The following is a 21569-nucleotide window of genomic DNA, read 5'->3' as shown; positions in this document are numbered from 1 at the left end:
TTGTCTTAGTCAGGGTTTCTATTCCTGCACAAAACCCCAGGACCAAGAAGCAAGTTGGGGAGGAAAGGGTTTATTTAGCAGCTGAGGCTCAGCACTGTGAGGGGCCATGGAAGGCCATTGGTGAAGGTGCAGCCTCAGTTGTAGCTGATGGCCTAAGACTGAAGGACTCATGCAAAGAAGCTGAGGCCTGACACCATGAAGAGAGCCTGTGAGAAGCCTTGTTGCAGCGGAAGACAGCAGCGTTTGGAAATGCCAGTGCCATGAGATGACCACAAGAGCAGCAGCAGCAGCAGTGGAGAACAGGCAGCTGGAGCCTAGAAGACAAAGTGTGTGCTACAAAGGGCAGAGCTGGGAAGTGACCCAAGTCCTTGGAGGAGCCCAGAAGACTGTGGGTGGATCTCACACAGGATGGTTAGTTTGATTTTGCTCTGATTGTGACTGAACCCTGATATTTTTCCCTCTTGAAGGAAGAAAGTATTTTAGTGGAGTCCACAGTTAAGAGACTTTGAATTGAAAAAAGACTTTGAATTTTAAAAGATATTCGATATTTTAAAGGGATTGAAAATTTAGTATGTAAGAATTTGTAAAGACGGGCTGGAGAGATGGCTCACTGGTTAAGAGCAATGACTGCTCTTCCAGAGGTCCTGAGTTCAATTCCCAGCAACCACATGGTGGCTCACAACCATCTCTGATGGGATCTGATGCCCTCTGAAGACAGCTACAGTGTCCTTATATACATGAAATAAATAAATCTTAAAAAAAAAGAATTTGTAAAGACTATGGGACTTTTAAAGTTATTTAGATCTTGGGGATGAATAAGGAAGGGTTGAGGCTTCATAGTGATGTTTGTGTGTCAACTTGACACAAGCTAAGTTATCACAGAGGAAGGAGCCTCAGTTGAAGAAATGCCTCCATGAGACCCAGTTGTAAAGCATTTTCTCAACTAGGGATTAAGAGGGTAGGGTCCAGTCCATTATGGGTGGCGCCATCCCTGGGCTGGTGGTCTTGGGTTCTATAAGAGAGCAAGCTGAGCAGCAGGGGAGCAAGCTAGTAAGTAACATCCTTCCATGGCCTCTGCATCAGCTCCTGCTTCCTGACCTGCCTGAGTTCCAGTCTTGACTTCCTTTGGTGATGAACAGCAATGTGGAAGTGTGAGCTGAATAAACCCTTTCCTCCCCACCTTGCTTCTGGGGTTTTGTGCAGGAATAGAAACCCTGACCAAGACAAACACTCTCACAAGTTATTTCCCCCACATGAAAAAGAATAGAACGCAGGTGCTGGAGAGATAGCTCAGTGGTTAAGAACTTTTCCAGAGGACCTGGGTTCAAATCCCAGCACCCGCATGGCGGCTCCAACTCTCTAACTCCAAGACCCGACACCCTCCCTAGACACACATCTAACTCCCCTAGACACACATCTAACTCCCCTAGACACACATCTAACCCCCCTAGACACACATCTAACCCCCCTAGACACACATCTAACTCCCCTAGACACACATCTAACTGCCCAGACACACATCTAACTCCCCTAGACAAACATCTAACTCCCCTAGACATACATGCAGGCAAAACCAATGCACATAGAAAGAAGAAAGAAAAAATAGAATCTTCAGCTAGGCATGGTGATGCAGTCTCCAGCACTTGTGGAGAGGAGGAAACCTCATAGCTCATGGTCCTGGAGGCTGGGTAGTCCAAATGCCTACTCAAGATAAAGGGCCTTTTGGGATGGCACAGGGCATCACAAGGACAGCAGATGGAGGAGCTGCTGAGTCTCTCCCTCTTCTTATGAAGCAGTTCATACCACCAAGAGGAACCTTCATGAACCTCTCAAAAGACCCCACCTCTAGACACCACTGACATAGGAGCTTCAGGATCTTTCCCTTAGCATGGAGAGCGGCACATCCTCAGCTGTGTTGTCTGCTGCAAGCAGCTGGACTCTGCTGCCTGCACTGCTGTCCAGCCCTTCTTTTACTCCTGCCCCAGTTTATAAGAGTCTTCCCGTGCCCATAGAGTGTAAGGACTGGATACCCATTCCAAGTGCTAAATCTGCTGCCTCCAAACACTAATCTGGCCCAGGAAGCAGTGCTGGACTACTTCCTCCTGTGGAAGGCGCCAGGTACAATAATGTACCTTTTACTTCAGCAGGCCTCACTCAGAAGGTCAGATCCATAAGAAGATGGCTCCTGATGGTTCTCGCTGTCCTCTGGAGCAAGAGCATCTTATCCCATCTGCTCATCAGCTCTGTCCAACAGGACACCATGGTACAGTGTAGCAGTGTGCTGTCTTAGATAGGTCAGGTACCTTAGAGATTCGTGACGGAGAACAGAAGCATAGCTCTGCAGAAGCTGGATGAATACTGGTGCCTTCTCCCAGGGACCTATGGGTGAGCAGTGGGGCAGAGGCCTCATGGATTGGCAACGAGTCCACCTGCCAGTGCTTCATTGGACCCCTTCTGGACCCAACTGCCTTCACTCAAGTTCCTAGTAGTGCTTACAATCAAGACTCATTATATATTGCTGTCACGAGAAGGTATATAAGGAAGCAGGATGAGGTCAAGGAAAGTTCTAAGCAGAGCAGCTGTGAGGGAGGAGGGCCATACTAGTCAGAGTTCTATAAGGGAACAGTGCTTACAGTATGTATGTATGTATGTATGTATGTATGTATGTATGTATGTATGTATGTATGACTTACAGAATGGCTTCAAGCTGTGGTCCAGCTAGTCTAACAATTGCTGTCTCCCAACAGAAGCTCCAAGAATCCAGTTTTTCAAGACCAGTTTTCAGCTGGTCTTCAATATATGCTGAAATCCCAAAGAAGTAGGTTCTAATGCCAGTGATAGGAAGCAGACAAAAGGCAACAAGCTTTATTTCTTCCATGTACTTTTTATAGGCTGCTAGTAAAAAATGTGGCCCAGCTACGTAGATTTTCCACCTCAAAAGATCTGGATGAAAAGTGGATCTTCCCACTTCAAGTCATTTAATTAAAAAGTCTCTCACAGATATACACAGCCACTTGGGTTTTCGTTAATTCCAGGTGCAGTTAAGTTGACAACCAAGAATCGTCACCACAAGGGCCACAGACTTAATTCTGTAGGGGAGTGCAGCTTGAAGCCAAAGAAGGGGCTGGAGTGTGTTCTGAGACCACCGTGACCAATGGTGGAAAGAAAAGTTCCTTTGAAGGAAATCCCAGGGAACCTTCAAGCGACCATTTCCCAGATGTATTTCCTCAGATTCAAGCTGTGCTGGTTCATGTTGTTTTGCCAACTGGGGTATCTTGGAAGAGGACGTTTCAGTTAAGGAACTACCTCTATCAGACTGGTTTGTGAGCAAGTCTGTGGGGCATTTCTTTGAATTGTGATCGAGAAGGCCCAGCCTGAGGACAATTAAGATCCTCAGTCTTTGGGAGTAAGCCAGAGAGCAGCAGTTCTCCATGGTCTGTTTTAGTTCCCACCTCCAGGTTCCTGCTTTGAATTCCTTACATGTTGAACTGCAATTGGAACAAACTGAGACACACCCTTTTCTCTCCAAGTTGCTTTTGGTAATGATGTTCTGTTCTGTTCTGTTTTGTTTTTAGATCTCAATTCTTGTTAAAAAAAAAAAATGATGGCATTGAGTTATTGTAACTAAGAGGACGAGAATGCTTTATTTCATTTCTGACCATGTTGTTCATCCATTGATAGCAGCTGGTGTCCTGTTTTTTTGTTTTTTTTCTCTATTGCTGTGATAATGTTCTACCAAAGGACCAGAGTCCAGTCTCCAGAACTTGTAACAATTGTTTCACAGCTGAGTGTAACTCTAGGCCTGACACCTTCTGCTCTCTGCAGCCACCTGCACGTATTAACACACATGCATACATACAAAATTTTACGAACTTTTTAAAGACAGGATCTATGTATGTAGTCTTGATGTCCCCGAACTCATTCTGTAGCCTAGGCTGGTCTTGAACTCAGAGGCCTATCAGCCTCCTGAGTGCTGGGATTTAAAGTATGTCACCATGGTTAGCTGAAATTAAATTTAAAAAAATTTTGTATTTGTGTCTTTCTGCACATGAGTATGGTACCTATGGAGGTCAGAGGCCAGTGGCCAGCAAATCCCTTGGAACTAGAGTTACAGGTGGCTCTGAGCCATATGATATGGGTGCTGGGAACTGAACTCTGGCCTGCTACAGTCTGCTCTTGATTTTTGAAGACAGGGGTCCTTCTATGTGGTTGACTTATGTCATCCTATGTTACACCTATGCAGACCTGGCTGCTCTCAAATCCACAAAGACCTCCTGCCTCCATCCTGGCCAAGATTTATTTAGGGGTGTTTTGCTGCATTTACGTGTGTACATAAAATGCATGAGGACAGAGGTGGTTGAAACCCCCTGAAGTTATGGACGCTTGTGCACTATCACAGGTACTGGGTGCTTGTTTCAGTTTTGGTTCACCAGGTGAACACTTCTACACAGAACTCACACATAGTAAACCCTCACATCTTCACTGTATTTAACGGTTGTTAACTTTTTAGCGGGTTTGTAGTGGCATTATTACTGGGCATGCTCCTGGCCCCTTATAAGGTTTGTACAGTCAACGCTATCAATGATTTCTAGGAAAAACATTCCCCTCCCCACCACTCCTGACATAAGGCACATAGCACCTTTTCTGATCAGTGAAAGTGAAGCAGGGGACTATAGTGGGAGCTCTTCCATGGTTGTCTGCTCCAGTACTTGGTCTTATGGCATTCCAGCTGAGCTTCAAAAGGTTGCACATGGGTTACTACCCCCATAAGGTACATGGAGGTCACATTCCAGGTTAGGTTTTAGGTTCAATTATTGTTCAGGCCCAGCCAGCTCCTTGCTGGTTATTACAAGAACTACCACTGCACCTTTAATCCCAGGGCTATAATCTTGAACATTCAGCACTTTTTACTTACAATAAAATCAAAACATACCTTTTTAATATTAAAGCAGACAGAAATTTAATTTTATAACATTGTTTTAATCAAGTAATGTAGCTGTTTGAAACAGGAAACTTTTTAAGACACCTCAATAGAGCCATGAAGGATTACTCTTACCAGGTTAACCTCCATGAATAAAAACCCAGATTGTGTGAAATTTGAATCCCACTGGTTTGGCACCAGAATGAACAGAAGCCCAAGACCTTCCTAAGTGTCTAAGACCTGACCATTTCCCTTTAAAGCAACAGCTCTAAGACAAAATCTTGCCAACCTGAGGCCGAAATGTGCTGATCTACTTGAGAATCTCAAAAAGTAATGACATATGGATGGGCTGCCCATGCAACAAAGAGTCTGAAACCCAGGAGACAAGTGACTTTCCAAGTCCCACTTCTTTGGTGTGACACAGCACATTCCCCTGTTACCATTCCAGGTATATGGCTCCTGTTCCACGCCCAGCCTCCTATCAAGGTTTTAATTTTACCAAATGTTTGGTATGATTTTAACGCATACTTTTTACATTAATCAAAGTCTTATAATCTGTGAGATGGATGACACAAAGAATAAGATCCAAATAATGTATGAGCTAGCACGCCACACACAAATCAACCACATGGGTTCTTAACTCCAGAATGTACTTTTGTAGAAAGAAAAATGTGCTATGTTTTTTAATATTGAAGACAAGTATTCAAATATAGTCAGGACCCCAGATAGAGTTTACACCAGCAAGTGGGTAAGAAACTCACTTTTGTGTCTGAAGTCCAAGGCTCTGAATGGGCTGGTCAGGCCTTAGCTAGCTGCACCCACCCAGTGGCCATCACCAGACTTCTCAGGTATCCAGCTATATTCAATGTGAAGTAAAAAATATCCCAAGTCTTAACCAAAATACAGGCTCTGACTCAGAAGTATGAGTTTAACTTTCTCTTTAAATAAGACAATCAGGGAAGGGGATCAAGCTTGAAAAACAGTAACACTTATTTTGGCAAGATAGCAACCAAAATCTAAAGTACAAGCTATTATATCCAAATTAAAAGGCATTAAAGAATAAACCATAATATTAGGGAGGGGGAACACATCAAACACAAGATACAGTATGTCTAAACATCTTGAAATTATAATTTAAGGGTAAAAGTTGAAAACTTATGCTGTTTTAGATTAAGTGCACCTTTTTCCTGTTTCTCCCAAATAGAATCAGAGTTTACGATTTAATCACACCTCAAAGCTTTTCTCTCAGTACAAAGCAACCACTAAATACACACAAAATACTTATTTGTCATTTCCCTGGCTTATCCAACGTGCAATGCACATGACTCAATAGACTACAATTTGGGGTGAGTGTACACAAACTGAAAAACCACAACTCCAAGTTTCAAAATTTGCTCTTAAACCATAGGACACACAGGTCATTTTTACTTCTCATGAGGATGTCACACTGTCATTAAATCATCAAATTTCCTTAGAATGACAAGAATTGTCAGTTGCCAATCTCAATGGACTGGAGACACAACTTTCAAAATACTTCATTTCTTAATGGCTGAGTAAGGTCATTATAATTGTTTGCATTCTTCAAGTCTTCAGTACCTAACAATCTACCAAACTTAAGAAGTCTAAGTTATTAAATGGTGTAACATCCTAAAAGTAGCCAATTACTTCAGCATAAGCCATTCATAGCCCAAAGTCTGAAGAATGACCAAAATCAAATCTTTATTTTTTATAACTGTATAAATGTGATCCAAATGTGTCCACCACTAGTTTTTCCGAAAGAAACATGCTATAAATAAGCAAACTACAACTGCTCACTGATATGTATGGACTCCCTAGATGTCTCATTGGGCTTAATTATAGACCACTCACAGTAATAGCTTTTTAGTATCAAGTGTAGCATGATGTTAAACCACTTTAGCTCTTGCACATACATGTTGCACTTCTGGCTGATAATGGAGAAAAATTTGCAGCATTACACTGTTAAGCTAAGTTGCATCCATCCTTTTAAATGGCATCAATATCAATGTCGTCATCCTTGTTGTCAGACTTCACAGTTTCAACTTTTGGTACACTGGCAGTCTTCGAATATACCACCTGGCAATACAAATACAGGATTATATTATTTCCATTACAATTTTTTCACCTGAGACAATTACAGTATTTTCATTTCCCTTTATTCCCTTTCCAAGCCTTTTGATGACCTTCAGATTCATTTTTTTTTCTTTTTTTTCGGAGCTGGGGACCAAACCCAGGGCCTTGCGCTTGCTAGGCAAAGGGCTCTACCACTGAGCTAAATCCCCAACCCCCAGATTCATTATTTAAAGAAAAAAAATTTTTTTTGATTTTTTAAGACAGTGTTTCTTTGCATAACACCTTGATTATCCTGAAAATCAGGAGATCCTCTGCCCGAGTGCCAGGATAAAGGTATATGCCATCATATCCGGCTTTATTTACTTTGATTATGTGTAGGGAGAAAATGTCATCATTGAAATTGAATTAGTATTTCCAGGGCTCAAAAGGGCTCAAGGTCAGATAATGCTTGTTTACCTAGTATGCTCACTTTCCAGAACTACATGCAAAAACTGTCTCCCCCACTCACAGAAAGATTGCATTTTGTTGTATCCTTAAACTGAAATTTGGAACCATCCCAATTGTCTAGTCATAACTACCCTTCAATCTCTACTCCCTCTCCCCAGAGCAGCGCACACCTTTAGCTAGCACTAAGAGCAGCAGGCAGCTGAGTTCCAGACCAGCCAGGGACACACACACAAAACCCTATTCATGTGTGGCAGACCTGCAATACCCATTGACAACCAAGTACTCAATAACATTTTTTAGCATTTACCTCAATATTTTCATCTTCGTCTTCTTCCTCACCACCAGAAGATTCCTCCTCCGCTTCCTTCAACCATTTAATAAATGGCTCTGCTTTGACACGAATCTCTTTGGCAAGTTCTTTTGAGACATATTTCTTAGAGGCCTAAAAAAAGCCCAGAATTTTCTTGGTGAAGATTTGAAAAATGTAATTTAAGTCACATGTACAATGAATTAGCTATTTAAAGGGCTTGGTTCACACCCTAACCTTCAGTAGACAGAACACACATACACATTACCCAAGTATAGAATTCAACATCATAGAGAAAACTGCGTCTATTAGACACAACTTCCTCATAACATATGCCCCAATAGCCATTCTGATGCTTCTGAAGCATTTTAACATAACTTATGTGGTTCCTTACCTTTTCTGACCAGCTGATAATGACCTCTTCCTCTAAAAGGTCTGCATCATACATCTCCTTCAAGATATGTGGAATCTTGGAGATCAACTGAGCTTGATGCATTGCTACCACACATTCCAAACCATGAAGAAGGTACCGCTGGGCCTTTTTGTTGTTATGACAAAACTGCAGGTAGACAACATCAGCAATTATCTGCCTGTTCTATAATTCTTACCTATGTACATTCATTTTCTTAAAGCATAGAGTATGAAAGAGTAGCCCAAAAAAGTCAATGTACCCTTACCCTTTGCAGGTGCTCCCAGACTTGGTAAAGTGGGGATTATCTATTTTCAGGATAACAATAGTTGTCTGAAGCAATTTAAAGCCACAGTCCTAAGGTGACAATCAAGAATAATAAACCAAAATCTCTTACTCTTAAAAAATGGCGCCTGTATTTCTTGATTTGCTCTCTTATCTTCTCATCAAAGAGAACTTCTGTCAAAACGAGAGGGCCCATGGCTTTTACATCCAGTCTTTCTGCCTCAGCCACAATGTCTTTATCAGATGAATCAATAATGCCCTCTTCTTTCTTTTTCTGGAAATAAAGGATTATTTCAATATAAAATACAGGCATATTTTGCTATGTGTGAGAACAGTCCTTCTCCAGAATTTATACCCAATTTATCACAGTTCAACACCCATTGTACTACTTCTAGTACATTTCTTGCATAATCAAGGAAGTAAATACAAGCATTCCATTAATATTCAAAGAATGGTGTGGTGGGACATGCCTTTAATCTCAGCAGGCTCAGGTCTCTGAGAGCTTGAGGCTAGCCTGGTCTATCAAGTCCATGAAAGTCAGGGCTAGAGACCCTGAAAAAATGAATTCAAAGATACCAGAGAAAATGTTAACTATAAAAAGTTACCTTGGGGGGTTGGGGATTTAGCATAGTGGTAGAGCGCTTGCCTAGGAAGCGCAAGGCCCTGGGTTCGGTCCCCAGCTCCGAAAAAAAGAACAAAAAAAAAAAAAAAAAAAAAAAAAGTTACCTTAACAAAATCAAACAGGATGTTAACACGCTCTTCTACAGTTCTTTCCAAATCATCGCTAAGTGTCAGACCTTTTGCATGGTCACTGATTTCATCCATTCTGCGCCTTTGAGCTTCCTCAGTTGTATCCTCCCCCCAATCATCATCTTCCTCTTCTTCCTATTCACACAAAAGATCACAAAGGAATTAGTCATCTTGACAAGATCAAGCAAGCACCTTTGCCCACAAACCAGAAAATATTTATCTTTCACATCAGAGCAAACAAAAACAAAACAAAATGGCAAACAGGGAAAAAGGATCCTAAAAATAGTTTAGTTTAATTCAGTTTATCCACCAGCCAATAGCACAATGCTACAACTATATTAATACATTTAAAAATTTAACCAAATATCAGGGTTTTCAACACTATTTGAAGAACACTAAACTCACCACAGCATGTGGAGGACTAATTTCATTTGGTGGTGGAGGTGGTGGTGTCTCACTGGTGGATACAGAGCCATTTTCCTTGTCCTTGCCCTTTCTATTTTTCTTTTCTTTCTCTTTCTTTCCTGTACCAATGTCACTATTCTCTACAAGGAAGTAAGAGTTAGCTTACTTAGTCTCATGGTTTATGTATTACTATCAGACTTAAATTCCACCCTCTCACCATCGTAGTTCTCTGCAGAAAAAGCCAACATGATAAAACACAACTTCGAATTCTGGAGGGAGTGGCTGGTAAACAATAAAGAGGACTTGTTCCTGCATAAGAAGGAAGTTCAGGGGTTGGGGATTTCGCTCAGTGGTAGAGCGCTTGCCTAGGAAGCACAAGGCCCTGGGTTCGGTCCCCAGTTCCAAAAAAAAAAAAAAAAAGGAAGTTCAGATTCTCAGCACTCATATGGTAGCTCACAACCATCCATAACTCCAGTCAGTTCCAGGGGATTCATGCATGTGGTACAGACATACCCACACACAGAACACCCACACAAAAAAATACACTTCAATAAAACAACCCTGCATGCCTTTCATCCCAGCACTTGGGAGGCGGCAGCAAGCAGGTTATCTCTGAGTTAGAGGCCAACCTGGTCTACAGAGTAAGGTTCAGGACACCCAGAGATATTACAGAAAAACCCTGTCTTGCTTGAAAAAAACAAAAAAGAATTCTGAAGGTATTCAGACATCAAATAAATTCACTAACTACATTGTGCAGGCTATAAAATAAGGTGAAGCAGTACTGATACAGTATTGGAGCTATTAAAGATTAGGAGGTTTATATTCTGTAGTTTTCCCCATGAATTTAAACAAAACCACATCTAAAACCAAATCAGCAATTAAGAGTTTGTTTGAGCCTATATAACGGCTTGTCTCACAGAGAAGAGAACACCGGAATAGGTTAGACTTATTTGCTATAGCAAGCTCAAATTGTGTCAGACAGTTTTGTTCATCTGCCACAGAGTGTTGCTTGCAATGCTTTAAGGTCACTGTAGTGTAATATACAAGCCTTGACTCTCAATAACAGACCTCTAGTTTAGCACCCCCCTTTCACTTTTATAAGAGGACAGACATTTTTTAATGTCTTATAGTCAGTTAAAAGTCAATAGAACAAGGGATGGTGGTGAATGTTTTTAATCCCAAGATGTAAAATATGCAGAGACAAAATATGTAGACAGCCTAATCTACAGAGTTCCAGGAGAGCCAGAGCTATATAGAAAAACCTTGTTTTGAAGAACATACACGTGTGCGCACACACACACACAATAAAACTCACTTAGGACTAAGAGCTCATACTGTGTACTGTACAGTAACCAAAATCTTAATTTTTTAAAATTCTACTAGTCAATTTATTAAAAAGACTTACCAGGTGGGTTTTTGAGAATGAATGTACAGAGTTTATGATGTGTGTCAAGCATGCCTCGGTACCCACAGGCTTTACAAGAATTACCTATTGTTTGCTTCTTTGGATTGACATGCTGTCAAGAAAAGTAAAAACAAGAGTCATCTCTAGTTAAAGATGGAAATTGTACCTAAGTTTTGGTTACATTATAAAAGTGCCAGACGGCATCTAACACTAACTAGTTTTAACATAAATTTTCTTCATGGTAGTCTTGAAAAAAACCTTGAAGGAACTCACCAGATCTGTTTCAGGATTCTCACACTCAGGACAGAGAACAAATTTTTTAATGAATCCATCCAACATGTCTTGCAGCTTATTCGCCTCATGAGATCCATTGACAATGTAACGGTCATTCTTAACATCAAACTGGGTCTGTGCTCCCAGCTCACAACCAAAATATTTGGTGGGATCTATATAAAGATGAGAAATTTCATTATAGTTAACTAAAGCACTGGCTGCACACGAACATTTATACAAACTCACCGTGTGTTAAAATTACAGGGCAACTGAAACACAGCCACGGCGGTTTAATGACACCCAATCAATAGGTCCACGCAGTGTTCCACACTTGCTAATTAACATGACTGAAGAAAGATGTATAGCTTAAAGACTGTGAAAACTATATCCATAAGATACCTTTTCAGGCTTCTCCAAGCTTTACTTACACGTTGGAGGCCGATTAAGCGCCTTTGCAACGTCAACCATGTTGACTATAACTGTCTTGATTCCATTTCCTTTGCCCTCAACCTAAAGGAAATAAGAATTTCAATTTTGCACTGTCTTCCCTGTAAAATGCATTCTTTCAAAACCTATGAAGAGTGTGTGGGACCAACAGACTACTAAAATTGAAAAAAAAAAAAAAAAAAAAAACCAGCATTACCTTAGCAATCAAACGGGGCATCTTGTAGCGATAGAACTGGTCTGACACGCTGCGGTTGACGTTGACAGACATTTTGGCTTATTAGTGACTTTATCAATAAGATGAACAGATCTTTGATTGCAACTTTTTGGTATCTTCTGTCTGGAGAAGAAGGGATGACATAAACGACTGCAAGAGTTCTCGGTCTCTGACATGAAAAATTTTTCGCCACTGAGGCTGTAAGCTTCTTGCTTGTATGCTATGTTTCCCCAATACAGGTACCAATGGCTGCGCAACAGCTCTGAAAGAGAAAAGCAGAGAACACACAACAACCCTACGGGTTTAGTATCATTCCTACCTGGAATAACTTCCTACCCCCCGAGTAGCTCACAGATTAACACCCCTAGCTCTAAAAGTCCGAGTTCCTGTGAGAAAAAAAGCTGACATTCCCATGTAAAGAAGCACAACTCCGGGAACCCAGGAGGCCACCATTTTGACAAGAGTTGTGACTGTGGCAGGGAACTGAGAACAACACGAAACACAAACCCTGCTCCCTCAGCGGCTGTGAGTTTGTCAGCTCAAAGACCACCGGCGAGTCATGGGCTGCCCCTGCCGAGCGACCACGTTGTAACTGCCGAAAAGAGGATCCGGACCCTTCTCTCCCTCAGTTCAAGCCTGTGGGTCACCAACTTCTCCAATGGCGCCTTCCCTGGCTGCCATCGTTGGAAAACGGGAAACGTCGAGCCGGACCTGCCAACCGCGAAGTTGCGGCTTCGGCGACTCCAGTGGCTTCAGGGCGGCACGTCCAGGCCAGGAGCCATTGGCTCCGTCGGAGCACGAGGAACGCGGCCGAAGCCGCGCCCGGGCTCCCTTCGCTCGCTCCCTCAGCGCACGGCCGACCTTCGCCCTCGTCCCCATGGCTACGCGACAGTCAAGAGCCTATCGCCTGGCCTCCCTCTTCCGGCGGCCGGCGGGGCAGAGGTGCGGCCTCCCTGAGTCACAAACGCGCCCCGGGCCTGACTCAGCCCGGCCACAGCGCGCGCGCGCGCGCGTCCCCGCAGAGACCGGCCCCCCCAAACTGCGCCACACGCGCGGCAGGTCACGCGGCCGCGCCGCCATCTTGCCGCCGCCATGGCCCGCCGCCCGCGACTCACCGTTTTCGTCAAATAAAGACATAAACCCAACGCGGCTCGCCCGGGACTGGGAGGAAGAGGCGCTGGAAACCGGGTCCGGAGCGACGGGGCCGGCGGCGAGCGGAGGGGCGGCTGGGCAGGTGCCGCCGCCTAGCAGCGGGAGGGACTGTCCCAGCGACGTCCGCGTCCACACCAGCAGCGCCGAACCTGGCGACCTGGCGGGGACACAGCTGTGAGCCGCGGGCGGCGCCTGCCCCCGCCGGCGGCCCGCGGGGTGGAGGGGCGGGAGCGCTGGGCAGGGGCACGGGCCACCGCCCCCCGCGGACTCACCTCTGGAATGTTCTCGCTCTGACTGAACAACGCCGCCGCCGCGCTCAAGCTACCCTCGGCCCCGGGTCCCGCCCCCTGCAGCGGGCCGCAACTGGTTATTGGCCACAGACCCTCCCTACTTGTCTTGTTATTGGATTGGAGGCACGTCAATCTCACAGTTCCCCGCCCTCCACTTCCTGGGGCTCCACTCCTGGTCTCGGCCCGCCTCCCGCCTGTCCTAGCTTCCTTCCTTTCCCTTCCCCCTCTGTCCCTCCCAGAGGTCTTTGCGGTCTCGCGATAGCCCGGCTCGCTGTAAGTTTAGGTATTCAGGCAATATGGCGCTTGCTCATTCCCCCGGCGGGGCGGAGCCGATCATATCCACAGTGTGTTCCTGTCGACCACGCTGGACCTAACTGCGCTTCCAGACCTCGCCAGGAGCTCCCGAAAGTGCCGCTCCCCCTGCCTCTTCCCTTCCACCCTTTCCACTCTCTGTCCGGTGTCTGTCATTCCATATGGTGCCTCTCTTCCTGAGCTCGGGAAGCAAGGCCACCGACTAGCCGAGACTCAGTGTTTGAGGTTTCCCACGATGGAAGCGCCACTTTTTGTGTGTAACTTGGGCCCTCGTGCATCGTGGTGTGGTCTCGACCCCAGTAAAGTCCGGCTGTGCCTCGGAGTTTGGCTCGGTGTTCAGCCGCCACGTAGGGCCACTCTGTCCAGCACAGCCCAATCTGTAAAGTCCAGGCTAGTGACTGTGGCTCCTGGCAGGTGTACCCGATGAGGAAACAATGTTGTATTTACCAACAATTATGTTCTGAAGAAGAGCCCCGACTTTTTGGTCTGTAGACACTCTCCCATTGTTTTAAAAAAAATACTTAGGTTGGTTTTTTTTTTTTTTTTTTGTACAAGTTTCAACTGAGACTTGAAATCATACCAGAGTCCAACTAAAATAATATAGAAATACCTGTTCCACCTTCCTAAGGCTTCTGAGAGCAGCAGCCTGGTGTAGTCAGCAGCTGCGTGGTTTTCTGGATGGGGAGAAAGCAGTGTTATGGAAGAGGGACTGACTGCCCTTTGTTCTGAGCCAGTCGAATTCCTAAGAAGGTTAAAATGGAAAGATCAATTTTTGTTTTGCCCAAATCCAAGGTTATTTCCCCATGACTTATAAGCCCAATAAAGCTAATTGACTGTGTCCGTGGGGCAGAAAAAAGACCCGATGCAGAATTGAAAGATTTGTGTCACTTCTGTAGTTTAATTTCACAGGACATGGTTGTACAGCTTTTAAGCTAAATGCATACTGCTCTGTGCTTATCCTGGTTCCCCCTCAAAGTGGAAAGATAGATCTCAGGCGTACTTCCGTGAACCATGATCATGACTTAGCAGTATTGGAACAGATTGAATTTTTGCTTGGTTGAACTCAAATGGCAATGTTTTAGAAACTCTCAGAAAATAAGGATGTGAAACTAGTCTGAGGTAAGGGTCTTGTCTCAGAAAAGTATTTTGGGCAACGTTATACAAAGTGGTCTTTTCGGTATGTTCGTTGGCCTTGTGTAATTTCAATGTAAAAGCTTGTAGTAGCCAGATGTGCTGACACCTTTAATCTTAGCACTTGGGAGGCAGAGGCAGGCAGATTTCTGTTAAAGGCTAGCCTAGTTTATATGAGTTTCAGGATAGCCACAAGTTAAACGAAAATATAAAAGCTTGTATGAGTTTTGACTTTAAGTTTTAAGTGTATGCTACACTGCTATATTTTTATGGACAATTTCTAAGAACAACTCTGACGCTTTCTCACTATGTAGCCCAACTTGGTCCCAGACACATAGCTATCTTCATGACTCATCTTCCCTAGTGGGGAAATTATAGACAGGCTCTACTACACCTAGCTAAGTACTTTAAACATTTTTTAAAATTAATTTTATTTATTTACATTAAGAAATACTCAAGTCAGGGGTTGGGGATTTAGCTCAGTGGTAGAGCGCTTGCCTAGCAAGCGCAAGGCCCTGGGTTCGGTCCCCAGCTCTGAAAAAAAAGAAAAAAAAAAAAAAAAAAAAAAAAAGAAATACTCAGTCATGGGTTCGGTCCCCAGGTCCGAAAAAAAGAAAAAGAAAAAAAAAAAAAAAAAAAAAAAAAAGAAATACTCAGTCACTCCCCAGCTCTGGAAAAAAAAGAAAGAAAAGAAAAGAAATACTCAGTCACATCATGTATCAGATTCTTAAATCCTACAACTTTGATAAGATTTTGAACACTGAGGACTTTTTTTTTTTTTTTTTTTTTTTCCCGGAGCTGGGGACCGAACCCAGGGCCTTGCGCTCACTAGGCAAGCGCTCTACCGCTGAGCTAAATCCCCAACCCCCACTGAGGACTTTTTAATCCCCATTTTACAAACAAGAAAGTTGAAGACCGAGGAGTGGGGGGCATGAAGCTGCTTTTCCAAGGTGGCTTTCTCTGTAACTCACAGAACTAGCATGTGTGCTCAGTTCTCTTGTCTCTCAGAGGTTCCCTGGGTCAGCCCATGGCATAGCCCTCCCTAGTAAATACAAAAGGTACAACTAGGCAGTTTACATGTAACCGACTAATCGTCTGGTAAGGGTGTTGTCACACCTATACTTTACAGGTGATGACAACCCTTTAATATTTGGTAGACAGCTTTTGAACGCCAGCTTGTTTGACGCCAAGCGTATTGCGTCATTCCCCCCTGCTATTTCTGTCCCCGCCTCATTTGCATGCTACTTCCTTCAGTCAGGTACTTACAGTTTGTTAAGTAGTGGACACTTGGTGCTTATGAAATCCTTGTCCATGGGCTGTGCATTTTGACCCTGGATAGCTGGCATGAATACCTGTAAACGAGTGAATTGGCCGGCTGGTTGTTTAGACATTGGTGTCTCTGAGTCTGTTCAGTTTGAATTAGTCCCCTGAGTTTTAAAATCAACTCTTCGTGGACTAGAACTGTGTTTCTGAGTAGTAGGCCATTGAGGGGACTAAGGTAGAGCCACTTTGAGGAGTCACTTGGTCAGCTGCTCTTCCCCCTTTATGACATCTGTCTCTCAGTTTTTAAGGCTGCACATGGTTAATTCAGTCACCAACTCTTGCTGGAGGAGGAGCTAGAGAACAGGAACATATTTTTTCCTCTGGCACACTAGCCTATACCTCGGTGTGCACCGAGAAGACAAGGTGTCAAAGATGCTGGAAGGGAGTGAACATTATCTGGTGAGTACAGAAGTCTTGGCTGCCTTAAGGGCTGGTACCCTAAATCACAGCTTCTTAAACGGAGGGTTGCAATGCCATATGGGATTGCGTAACCGTACAGAGATATGGCAACAGTAAAAGGCACCGACCCCTAAAGGTCCAAAATTAATTCAAAATCAAATGTAACTGAGGTGTTGGTACAGCATTGCTCAGTTTCACTGCAGCCTAGGCTCTGAGCACGTGACACGTGCAGTGTCAACAAAAGCTGCCCGAGTCACCGCTGCTCAGATGAGAGGACAGTGAGTTATGAAGGGCAGCGTTTTTCACTGTAAACACAAAGTTACTGCTCTTATAGAAACAGTTACTTATAGAAACACAAAGTTACTGCTCTTATAGAAACAGTTACTTATAGAAACACAAAGTTACTGCTCTTATAGAAACAGTTACTTATAGAAACACAAAGTTACTGCTCTTATAGAAACAGTTACTTATAGAAACACAAAGTTACTGCTCTTATAGAAACAGTTACTTATAGAAACACAAAGTTACTGCTCTTATAGAAACAGTTACTTATAGAAACACAAAGTTACTGCTCTTATAGAAACAGTTACTTATAGAAACACAAAGTTACTGCTCTTATAGAAACAGTTACTTATAGAAACACAAAGTTACTGCTCTTATAGAAACAGTTACTTATAGAAACACAAAGTTACTGCTCTTATATAGAAACAATGGCTTCTTTCTGGCACAGTAAGGTCATTCTTCATCATGTGTCAAATCAGTATATATTGTGCTAGAATGGGTTTTTTTTTTACATATTTATTTGAGAAAATGTCTCTGTATAAAGTCCCGCTCAGCCTGGAACTGACTCCTAGACTAGTCTGGAACTCACAGAGATTTGACTGCCTCTTTGATTTCCGAGTGCTGAGATTAAATGCGTAGACAGGCACACCTGTCTAGAATGCTTCATTCATTTATTCTAACTGCTCTCTGGGAGCTACTGAGATGGCTTAGGAGGTGCTGCCTGCAAAGACTGATACCTAAGAGCTCATTCCTGCACAGCGGCACATGAGGGTCACCTCCATAAACTACATAAATACATACACACATAGATAGATAGATAGATAGATAGATAGATAGATAGATAGATAGATAGATAAATGTGATACTAAACTTGAAAATTGCCGTTTGACTACGAGTGAGTCTGTCTTTAAACAGATTGAGGCTGGGTGAGGTAATGTCACCACTGGGAGTGTGTGGTTGGGGAAGGCAGGCAGAGCTCTGTGAGTTCAAGCCCAGCCTGGTCTATAGAGTGAGTTGCAGGGCACCCAGGGCTACCCAGAGAAACCTTGTCTCAAAACAAAACAAAACAAAACAAAACAAGACAAAACAACACAAAACTACACAACTCCAAACCTAATTGAGTTGTTTGTCTTTCCTAAAGCACTGTACAGTGAGCTGCTGGCGCACACCTTTAATTCTAGTGCTCAGGAGGCAGAGGCAGGCAGCTCTGAGTTTGAGGTCAGCCTGGTCTACAGATCTGGTCCCAGGACAGCCAGGGCTACACAGAGAGACCTTGTCTTAACCCCCCTCCCCCATTGGCTTGGGATTAGGACGAAATTTCCAAGTTTAGCAATTGCCGTAAATGTATTTCTGCCATTTTGTACTACGAATGTATGTAAAGTAACATTGTTAGCAGTTATGGTTATCAAAATATTGGTCATCCAGGGGTTGGGGATTTAGCTCAGTGTTAGAGCGCTTGCCTAGCAACCGCAAGACCCTGGGTTCGGTCCCCAGCTCCGAAAAAAAGAAAAAAAAATATTGGTCATCCAAATAAATGCGGAGGCTTTATGCCTACGACGTCAAATATTTAGCTGAGATTTAGCTCTTTAAGCAAAAGTAAACAAGCATATCCACTTCCTTAAAATGCAAATTTGCTTTTCATTTTATGTATTTGGTGTGTGTGTGTGTGTGTGTGTGTGTGTGTGTGCTTGATTGGTGAACACCCCACTGAAGCTAGTCCACTCTAGCACAGTGGTTCTCACCTTCCTAATGATGCGACCATTTAATACAGTTCCTCATACTGTGATGACCCCAACCATGTTGCTGCTTCTTAAGTATGAGACCCCAAGGGGACCACAATTCACCGGTTGAGCACCGCTGCCCTAGCAGAATGCCTTCTGCCTTTGTGACCCACCTACTCCACCCTCCCCATCCCACAACTGCTGGGGTGCACATGGATTCCCTGAGGGTTCTGCTCACTTGTCCCTGCCACTCATCAGTCCTCACAGTTTCAAGTCAGGGACCTTGCTCTGGAGAAGAACAGAAGAATCTGGTTTTGTGGAGACCTAGAACAGACGCAGGAGTGTCTGGGGAAATGTGAGCATCCAGGTGAAGGAGTACCCTTCTTCAAAGCAGCCCTGACAGCAGAGGAGCCTTGTCTGCCACTCCTGGACAGAGGAAGAAGAGCTGAGTGGTGTGAGTCAGCCCGCACCTTCTCTGCCACACAGATGCTGGGACATCAGGGGTGAGAATGTTGTCTCTGTTCTCGCATCGGCTGTCTCAGAACAGGGAAGGTTGCTGGCTTGATAGTTGCTCACTGGGCCGGGTACTGCTGCCAGTATATGGTCCCTGGACTGAATCCCCACCCCCACACTGTGAGTGGCCATGAGGATGCTTGGTGTGAGCACTGCAAGTGCTTGTGGAGGTGTTGCACAACGCTTGCTCCTCCTGCCTGAGTCCCTGGGATTGCTACTTTAACCCGGATTAAAGGCACCACCACCGCCTGACTGAGAGGAAGTCTTTGACTGAACTGGAATCTTACTTGTTTCTGCCAGGCTGACCAGCTGTCAGTATCTGCCCATCTCTGCCCTTTAATGCTGGGGTTACAGGCAGATACAGCCATGCCTGGATTTTACGTGGGTGCCTGAGACCAAATTCTGGCCCTCGTGCTCACATAGCAAGCACCATTATTCCCTGCACACTTCTCCAGCCTCTTGGATTCATTCATTTCTTAAAAGAAAGCTCTCCTGTTTATCTTTGTGGGACTTGGTTTCCTCGGGGCAGAAGCTTATGGAACCACAGACTGGGAGGCTAGCGAGATGGCTCAGCGGCAAAGCGTCTTGGGCTTACTGCGGCTTAGTTCCATCCCAGTGTCCAAATGCTTGGAGGAGAGAACTGAATCGCTCAAGTTGTCACCCGGGGTGGTGTGTCCTTCCCAGGCACACTGTAACATGTACACGCCCATACATACTACTAAACAAATATAATTAAAAAATACTTTTGGTTATTTTTTTTTTTCGGAGCTGGGGACCGAACCCAGGGCCTTGTGCTTCCTAGGTAAGTGCTCTACCACTGAGCTAAATCCCCAGCCCCTAAAAAATACTTTCAAATCAACGAATTGGGCCTTGCAGAGGCTGTTTCTCCAGGGCAGGATGGGAAACTGAGATCTCTGGCAATTTCCCAGAGGCCGCAGGTGTCGTGCATCCCGGGACAGCCCTCTGCATAAAGCTCACATTCTTTAACTTTGGATCCCCAAAGACCACAGCCTCAGGAGCTTGCTTCTAGGTATCTCAGGGCAGTCAGCGTGCAAAGGAAAGCAAGAGCAGGCCCATGACCCAGTATGTTCTGGAAGCAAGCCCTGGTTCAGCAGTTTGTTAGAATCAGGGTGACCTTGTGCTCTGGTCACCGTGCCCGGAGAGGTCCATGCGCACATCTCCCTTCTGTTGCTCAGTGTGCTTAGCACACCCCTGTGTGGGAACTGCAGCGCTCTACCACCCATTTCCGGGTTCTCGTTACTGCTAGGGACAGGGCGTTTGGGGCTCAGTGGTTAAGGGACGTATTGTTCTTGCAAGGTCCTGGGTTTGGTTCCTGGCACCACACAGTGGCTCACAACTACCCTTAAACTCCAGTTCAGGGCGTCTAATGTCTCCTCCAGCCCCTGAGGCAGTGCTTCTTGTTCACCATTCATAACAGTAGTAGAATTACAGTTAGAAAGTAGCAACAAAAATGATTTTATGTTCGGGAGTCACCACAGCAGGAGGAAGGTATTACAGGGCTGTAGTGTAGGAAAGTGAGAACCACTGCTCTAAAGACAAGCATGTGGTACACTCACATGCAGGTAAAACACTAACACACATAAAATAAAAAAATAGTGTTAAAAATGGGGGATTTTGGGGTTGGGGATTTAGCTCAGTGGTAGAGTGCTTGCCTAGCAAGCTCAAGGCCCTGGCTTCGGTCCCCAGCTCCAAAAAAAAGAAAAAAGAAGAAAAAAAAATGGGGGATTTTACACATATATATATTTATCTATATTTCTGGCATTTGGAAAATTCGGACCCTCAGCACAATGGACATTCTCAAAAGACAACGTGTGTAGTCTTGTCTTAGCCAGATGATCAGAGCCCTAGTTTAGGTCCTTAGTGCCCATGAGTAAGCACCACTGTCCCATCCAGGTGTGTATGAGCTCTGCCCAAATATGTACACTGTCCCCGTCCAGATGTGCATGAACCCACACCTGTGTTCTGTTCCTGTCCAGATGTGCGTGGACCCACAGCTGTGCACTGTCCCCATCCAGGTGTGCATGGACCCACACCTGTGCACTGTCCCCGTCCAGGTGTGCATGGACCCACACCTGTGCACTGTCCCCGTCCAGGTGTGCATGGACCCACACCTGTGCTCTGTCCCCATCCAGGTGTTCATGGACCCACACCTGTGCTCTGTCCCCATCCAGGTGTGCATGGGCCACCTGTGTACTGACCCCATCCAGGTGTGCATGGATCCACACCTGTGCTCTGTCCCCATCCAGGTGTGCATGGGCCACCTGTGTACTGACCCCATCCAGGTGTGCATGGATCCACACCTGCCTCATCATTCACTGTTTCTTGCTTTACCTCTGCTCATCTTTATTCATTTTATTCAAACATTTACATGTCCTCTGTGTTCCAACCTTACAGAATCTGAACATTCAACATACTATTTCAGTCTGTGAGATAGTATACTATATTCTTGCAATATAGTATACTATATTCTT

At 44.4% G+C, this 21569-nt stretch overlaps 2 protein-coding genes and 1 non-coding gene across 5 annotated transcripts in view; 1 reads left to right on the top strand and 2 right to left on the bottom strand.

Moving 5' to 3' along the window:
* Nucleotides 1–4934: 4934 nt before the first annotated feature.
* Eif5 (eukaryotic translation initiation factor 5) lies at nucleotides 4935–13429 on the bottom strand. Of its 3 annotated transcripts, NM_001329879.2 has the most exons (12): nucleotides 13379–13429; nucleotides 13070–13263; nucleotides 11937–12216; nucleotides 11722–11803; nucleotides 11294–11466; nucleotides 11021–11132; nucleotides 9616–9755; nucleotides 9187–9345; nucleotides 8573–8734; nucleotides 8161–8325; nucleotides 7767–7901; nucleotides 4935–7015 (listed from the first exon to the last, which is right to left on the bottom strand). In NM_001329879.2, the coding sequence occupies exons 3-12, from the start codon at nucleotides 12006–12008 to the stop codon at nucleotides 6926–6928; spliced, it is 1290 nt and encodes a 429-aa protein (NP_001316808.1). In that variant the 5' UTR covers nucleotides 12009–12216; nucleotides 13070–13263; nucleotides 13379–13429; the 3' UTR covers nucleotides 4935–6925. The 3 variants fall into 3 exon arrangements, with proteins under 3 accessions (NP_001316808.1, XP_038967530.1, XP_006240671.1); XM_039111602.2 differs by lacking the exons at nucleotides 13070–13263; nucleotides 13379–13429 and adding an exon at nucleotides 12666–12825; XM_006240609.5 differs by lacking the exons at nucleotides 13070–13263; nucleotides 13379–13429 and adding an exon at nucleotides 12462–12812.
* Nucleotides 10501–10626, bottom strand: Snora28 (small nucleolar RNA, H/ACA box 28). Its single transcript, XR_005486481.1, has one exon. It is a non-coding gene; the product is annotated as a small nucleolar RNA SNORA28 (small nucleolar RNA).
* LOC120103627 (uncharacterized) overlaps nucleotides 12613–21569 on the top strand; it is a 25296-nt gene continuing 16339 nt past the window's right edge. Inside the window, exon 1 of the mRNA XM_063262708.1 lies at nucleotides 12613–16561. Coding sequence (XP_063118778.1) covers nucleotides 12613–13284 — 672 coding nt within the window. The 3' untranslated portion in view covers nucleotides 13285–16561. The remainder of the gene's footprint in view (nucleotides 16562–21569) is intronic.

This window comes from Rattus norvegicus, chromosome 6, assembly GCF_036323735.1.
Source record: "Rattus norvegicus strain BN/NHsdMcwi chromosome 6, GRCr8, whole genome shotgun sequence".
NCBI lineage: Eukaryota > Metazoa > Chordata > Mammalia > Rodentia > Muridae > Rattus > Rattus norvegicus.
The sequence above is the reverse complement of the archived record's forward strand: the minus strand, read 5'-3'. Positions and strand labels throughout refer to the sequence as shown.